At 43.3% G+C, this 6,774-nt stretch overlaps 1 protein-coding gene across 10 annotated transcripts in view; it reads right to left on the minus strand.

Moving 5' to 3' along the window:
- The window catches only part of Zfp120 (zinc finger protein 120), a 69,049-nt gene extending 62,503 nt beyond the window's left edge, over window positions 1-6,546 (minus strand). For all 10 annotated transcript variants that reach the window (XM_087646135.1, XM_087646131.1, XM_087646139.1 and 7 more), the window contains exon 1: window positions 6,435-6,546. In XM_087646135.1, coding sequence (XP_087502261.1) covers window positions 6,435-6,509 — 75 coding nt within the window. In that variant the 5' untranslated portion in view covers window positions 6,510-6,546. The remainder of the gene's footprint in view (window positions 1-6,434) is intronic.
- Window positions 6,547-6,774: the final 228 nt, after the last annotated feature.

Raw genomic sequence — 6,774 nt, forward strand, 5'->3', positions numbered from 1 at the left:
AAGACTTAACCCCCAGTGAACGTGATTGTTGGGGGGAGGGCGGCAATGGGGGGAGGGTGGGGAGGGGAACACCCATAGAGAAGGGGAGGGGTAGGGGCTAGGGGGTGTTGGCCTGGAAACCAGGAAAGGGAATAAGGATAGAAATGTAAATAATACCCAAGTTAATAAAGATGATAACAATAACAATAATAATAATAATAACAATAATAATAATAATAATAACAACAGGGGAAAATTCCTAAAAATGTATAACAGGAACACTGATTCCAAAGCTATATGTCATGAGAAGACTCAGAATTCTCAATAGGAATATGAAGAAGTAGTACTCTGGGGCAATGTGACTTCTGCACTTCCAACAAAGATATGATAATCCAGAATATGTACAATATTTGTGAAAAGCATTGGAGATGGGGAAAAAAGACAAAAGCATAAGCCTAAAAATAAAAATATATTCAAGTTTTCATCTAAGTACCTAAGGAAACTACACCAGAAAAAAATGTGAACTTGACCAATGTTACCTGTGATTGTATGGGTATATAAATTAAATAAACACAGATGCCATAACTCCTATAAAAATGACTCGAGGGGCTGGGGATTTAGCTCAGTGGTAGAGCGCTTGCCTAGGAAGCGCAAGGCCCTGGGTTCGGTCCCCAGCTCCGAAAAAAAGAACCAAAAAAAAAAAAAAAAAGACTCGAATAGTTTCCTAAACTGTTATTATTTTGCCCCATGTCTCTGTAAATGGAGGTGATCAGGAAGGTGGGCTATGACCCTGCAACCACTCATGACCCCTTGTGGTTTCATGCAGACACAGCCCTTCTGAAGCCCACACAAAATAATGCTGAAGAACAATTTACTGTTTGCTTCATGCCACACGGATTATGTCACAAGATGTGCAATTTGTCCAATCCACCTACCCACCACCACGCACACCTGAGAAACGCCTGTGTCTCAGAAACTCCTTTTGTACCCTGACTTGAATTTCCATGAATCATGCCATTGTGACTGGAAGTAACAGAAAAGTAAAAGATTCTAATCAAATATGGCTGAAGGATTATCCCTATCACCTCCCTTCTCCCAATTTCTAAACCACTTATAAAACTTCTCAGACAGAACTGAGTGTGGAACGCGAGGGTCAGTACTTACGGAAACCGGACCTTCAGTTCCCCAGTGTCTCCCTACTGTGCAGCAAGCACACTGCCTTGGGGTACACCTGGAGAGTGATATCATGAGCACCCCAGCTTTGCACTGCCAGTGTTCACCTTAACCTCCCCATCCCAGGAAATCCACACTCAGGGAGGGCCACAGGACAAGAGCCTCTGCTCAGATCACAGCGCTGACCAACGGAACCAGTCTGACTCACAATCCGTCTCAGTCACAGCAGATCAGACGCTGAGGGCTCAGCAGTCTCGCTCCTCCTGGACTTGGGACACCAGTCTCAACTAATCTGGAACCCTGGGAGCTCCCACACAATAAACATGGCACGGCTTCCGGTCCTCCTCACAGCGTGCTACACCTGCATCTGAGGAGAATCCTGTAAAGGATCTGCATGCTACCTTCTACTGGTGATCCTGACTGCTAGGCCTCCCTCATAAGCTTGGAAAACCCAACTGGACCTCATGACGGTAGCAACTCCTCTCCTGAGGGATCAGAGACCAAATGCCTCAGACAACTGAAGCCTTCCTAAGTCTGCCTTTCCAGCCTAGGTGCAGACAGAGCCCTAGTCTGGGAAGATTATATTTAATGGAATTTTCTAGTCTCTTAGAGCACTTCTTTCCTCTTCCAAGACACTGGGTCCTCTGTTTGCATATTCCATTACACACACAATGTCCAGTCCACCCATCTCTACTTCATAGTTGGGAAGTCCTGCAGTCAAGTTCAAATAGTAACAATAATTAAAGCAAAACATGGTCATGGATTTTACAGCAAGAAGCAGTTAATGGGAGGTGAATGGAGGAAAAAAGAAATAAAAAAAGAAAGGACAAGACTGCTCCTACTTATCATGGAGGACAAAGTTTACTATTCATAAAACAGGAGAACATAGCCAGAACCAGAAACATGTGGGAGAGTCCAGACAAGTGTGGAGAGAGGAAGGAGGGAAGAAGCAGGAGTCAGACCAAGGCATCAGTATGATAACTGATAGATGTAAAAGAGGAGGTAACCCTAACCAGCATGGTTGGATTATATAAGGAATGGCACCCATGAGAAGGGTGGTCCTAGACCTGGGCTACAGGGCAAGGTACGCCAACCATACCCTACGTCAGGTAGGGACTGAGGTCTGCTAATGGAACCTGACAGGCAGGTTTGCTTTGCTTTGCTAAATGGGCTCTTCAGCCATTTGTCCCAGGGTTTCAGACTTAACGGTAGGGGGAAAGGAGAAGGGTGAGATGATTTAATTATACTCCCAAAAATTATTTTTAAAGTTAAAACCTGCTTTATGATCCAATATTCTTCAGGGACTAAACATATGTCCTAGAGCCTCTCAAGTATTATCATATCTTTCTGCTCATATTGTGTATTTTAAGCTAGAAAAAAAAAAACAATATTCCTGTTTAGGCACAGCCACACCAGTTTGTCTGGATCTTATGTTACATGAACTAGTTTAAATAGAGAAATTTGGTTTCTAGAAATAAGTTCAGTTCCTCATCCAGATTCCTGATTACTCTGCTCTGGGAACCTCCTAGACGGTCGGTTTGGACTTCTACTGATTGTCTAAAACTGATTACCTGACTACTCATTGCTATTACCAACCACTGTCAAAACAAAAACGGCCCTTCCCCCTGCCTTTCTGTGCTGGGATTACACCAGCTTCAAAGTTGGTCAGTGAACTCAATTCTTACACAGGTCCCTCTTTATTTGTAACCCCCTCAGCCCAAATCCAGACATTCATTCACTACTCTCCTTTTCTTTTCACTGACCAGTCAGAGCCCAGCCTGAAAGGAGTTGCAGAACAGTCTTCGAAGCACCAGGCCGCAAAGGCAGGATTAGGTGTTCATAGCATGTCTTAACTACGTAGCAGACGGAAAGGCTGAGCTATAGGAGACGTTGCTCTAAACAGACACAAATACGAAATACCTTTAGAAAACAATGAAATTCTTAATGAGTGGGAAACATCTGAGAATAAAATCAAGAGATCAGAACTGCAATAAATACATAAGGAAAGTGATATTTAAGAAGTAGCACCAACAATTGACTTTGTAAAAAGATCAATATAATTGGAAGGACACATAGGTATAAAGACTTAGGAAAGGAGCAGTCTTCTCTGGTAGAGGGAAAGGCATTAACGTGATAGTGTTTGACCTTGCCCCTGTGTGCAATGTTAGCTGCTGAGATCTTTAACCTGACACACAGGCAATGGCATGTGTTTAAAATCTATGAGCTGACTTAACTGTGCCAATCAGGATTGCACATACCTATATAAGTCCCATAAATAGAAAATATTCATTCGTTCCAACTAACCTAGTCAACGCGTACACCCACCAATAGGGTCTGTTTTCATTCACATGTATATTAGTCAGGGTTCTCTAGAGCCACAGAACTTATGGAATGTCTCTATGTTAAAGGAAATTATTAGAATGACTTAGTCTGCAGTCCAACTAACCCAACAATGGGCAGCTCTGAATGGGAAGTCCAAGAATCCAGTAGTTGATCAGTCCGAGGAGAGTACGTGTTTCAGTTGGTCTTCTCTATAAGCTGGAATTCTGAAGAAGGTTCCAACAGATGTGCTGGCGAATAAGTAAAACCAAGAGAAGGAGGAAGAAGGAGGAAGAGGGAGAAAGAGGAAGTAGAGGAAGAGGAGGCGGCCTTCCATCTTTCATCCTTATGCAGGTCTCCAGCAGAAGGTGTGGCCCATATTATAGGTGTGTACCACCATGCCTGGATTTGGAACTCGCTTTATCCCTGGCTGGCCTTGAACTCAGATCTTCTTCCTCTGTCTCCTGGGATTAAAGGTGTGTATTACCTTGTCTGGATCTAAGCTCTGCATGGCCCCTATGTCTCAAGATCTGGACCATAAGCTTGTGTCATCCCAGGTCAACATCCGAGTCAGAAACCTGTCTTCCAACCTCAAGATCTGGACTGCAGTCCATGCATAAATTAATACATGCTGTAAAATTACAAAGTCATTCACTCTGCCTGAGGTAGGTCCTTTGCATAATGGTGACGCCTGCAGCTGACTCTTCAGCGTTAGTCTGCGGTCTAGCTACTGCCCATCCTGTTTCATCTGACAGTGTACACAGTAAACTGTTCCTCCTGAAGGCAGAAGGCATGCTCCACAGGCAAAATACTTTTCCTCTTACTGAAATGGACAGTTCATTACGTAACTCAAATGAGGAATCTTAAAACACTGTCATGGGTACAGTCAGTCCTTTAACTCGAGAATTTAGGAATTTTATTAACAGGAAAACAAGTTCATTGACTAGAAAGCATGAGACTAGGATCAAAGGTACCTGAGTCAACATGGCTTGTCTTAGAAACATTTCTATAAAAGGGAAAAAGATGCAACTGTCCTAGAATTAATATACTGTCTCCAGAAGAAATCACTCCACAAATGCTTTCAAGATTAATTAAGAAAAATCTCTTTAGTGATAGCATACCTTCAGCTCTGGCTAATGCTGAGAGCGGAGACAGCCAAGACCAGACTTGACATTCCACATATGCTGTTAACCCTTAAGTCTCTTTTAGGTTCAGGCTCAGGTTATGTTTTAAACGATCTAAATATGGACTAGAGACTGCAAGTCCCACAGATGGGAGATTTACAAAGAAATGATATAACCAGAATTATTTCTTACGTATTCCAGTGCACTGAAAAAGCAGACTACTCTTCGGTGATGGAGTCCTGAGTTGGAGGTGCCCGAAGATAGAACATAGGAAAAGTAGAAGGAAGAATATGTAAAAAGCTGGGATGGAGAGGTCTTATACAGCACTGTCTTATGTCAAGTAGGCTTCTGAAGAATAGAATCTTGTATACTTTTTACAGGGGGAAAATGGAACAAAATGGAAGACTTCTGTGAAGTCAGCACAAACTACCATACAATGGGAAAAACACCGGAGGAATCTAATAAAAGAAAGCCAAAAAGGGGGGAACAGAGAACATCTCAAAAACATTACTATTGGCCAAGTCCAAGGTTGATGGGGACTGAGAACCATAGCCTCATGTGGTAGGAAGGGCTGGGATCTCAGGATCTGAAGCAACCCAACCCCAAAGGCCCTGGTCCAACCACTACCTGATTTCCCAAGCACCTTCCTTGCTCTATTTTACTCTCACTACAACAGAAACATGGGCAAGCTCCTAAGGCCTAAGCCCCAGGCTGTTACTGGCTCTGGAGAGTGAGAAGGAGCTGTGCCAGCCTCCATACATGAAGGCCTCATAAGAAGCCTTGCTTGGTCAGGCCAGTCCTCAACACAATAGTGTTTTCTTTTCTTTCTTCCTTTTTTTTAAAAGTGAAGTTCTTAAAATATATATATATATATATATATATATATATATACACACACACACATATAGATACATACATACATACACACACACATATATATATGTATGTATGTATATATATATATATATATATATATATATATATATATATATATATATATCCAGCCCGTCCGTTTTTCCTTTTCAAAGAGTTATCATCCAGTGTAGTCTTGCCCACGTGGCAAAACTATGCTTTTCTCAAGAAGTGGACCTTTATGGCACACCACGGCCTTAATGTTGGTCATAACCCAATACTGCCCCCTTGAGCAGCTTGTCAGAGGCCTGCTCTTTGATATCAGGATAGGTCTAGAGGCTGATTGTAAAGCAGAGTTGTCTCCTATCTTATGGTGTGTAGACAAATGTCTAGATAATCCTGATAAACTAACACATGGATATTAGCATCCTTTTCTCTAATAGGCCGTTTTAGTACATATCTGTGTGATGTTCGAGAGGCAGTCCTCCCTCACCTACATTCTACTTGCTGTCACTATAAGCATTAGTAAATCCTTTACATCACCAATTCTACTCTTCCACATCACAGCTTACTGTTGGAGTGCTTTTGGACACATGAGAGAGGACACGCGAGATGCCTTTTACAGGCTCCACAAAATTAACTCGAAATGGATCTTAAACCTACATGTAAAACGGCTAAATGCTAAGGGCAGAACTTAAAGAAGATACTAGAGAAACTAGGGCTCTCCGAGTTTCGCATCCTGCCAAGGGTATTTCTACACACAAGCCCCTACCCCAAATGTTTTGTGCAGATGCAGCAACCAAGTGAAGTTATTCCCAACCCACCGCCGAGTGCAGGGAGAGAAGAGGACCAGAGGGAACCTCACAAGTCACCACAGCTTCTGTCAGGCTGCTGTTTACCACCGAGCACCAGTGACGACCCAGCACACCGGGCCCCTCGGCTCAGCCGCCTGCTCCTCCCCTTTGTGGGAGAAAGCCCTGTACTTACCATTTCGGGACTCCTGAGCTTGCCTGAGCTTCCCGCACCCAAGAGCGGTACACGGAACACATCAAGCAGAAACATTCACGACTGTCAGCTTCAAAGAGGAACTTGCACGATCGCACCCGGAAGAGCCCGCCTTCTCTTTGGATTGGCCGATCCGCCTACATGTTCTGATTGGCTAGTGAATCTTGAGTGACATAAGCACCATCCATAGGCTTAGAGTGTGCTGAAGGGACACAGCGAACTAGTTCTAGGCACAGGTGGCCAGTCCTTTTCCGTATCTGTAGAAATTTGCATTTCAGTACCACTTGTGTCTCTCCTCCAATTGCCTACCGGTCTGTTTTCC

This window comes from Rattus norvegicus, chromosome 3 (assembly GCF_021556685.1).
Source record: "Rattus norvegicus strain SHRSP/BbbUtx chromosome 3, alternate assembly SHRSP_T2T, whole genome shotgun sequence".
NCBI classification, from domain to species: Eukaryota; Metazoa; Chordata; class Mammalia; order Rodentia; family Muridae; genus Rattus; species Rattus norvegicus.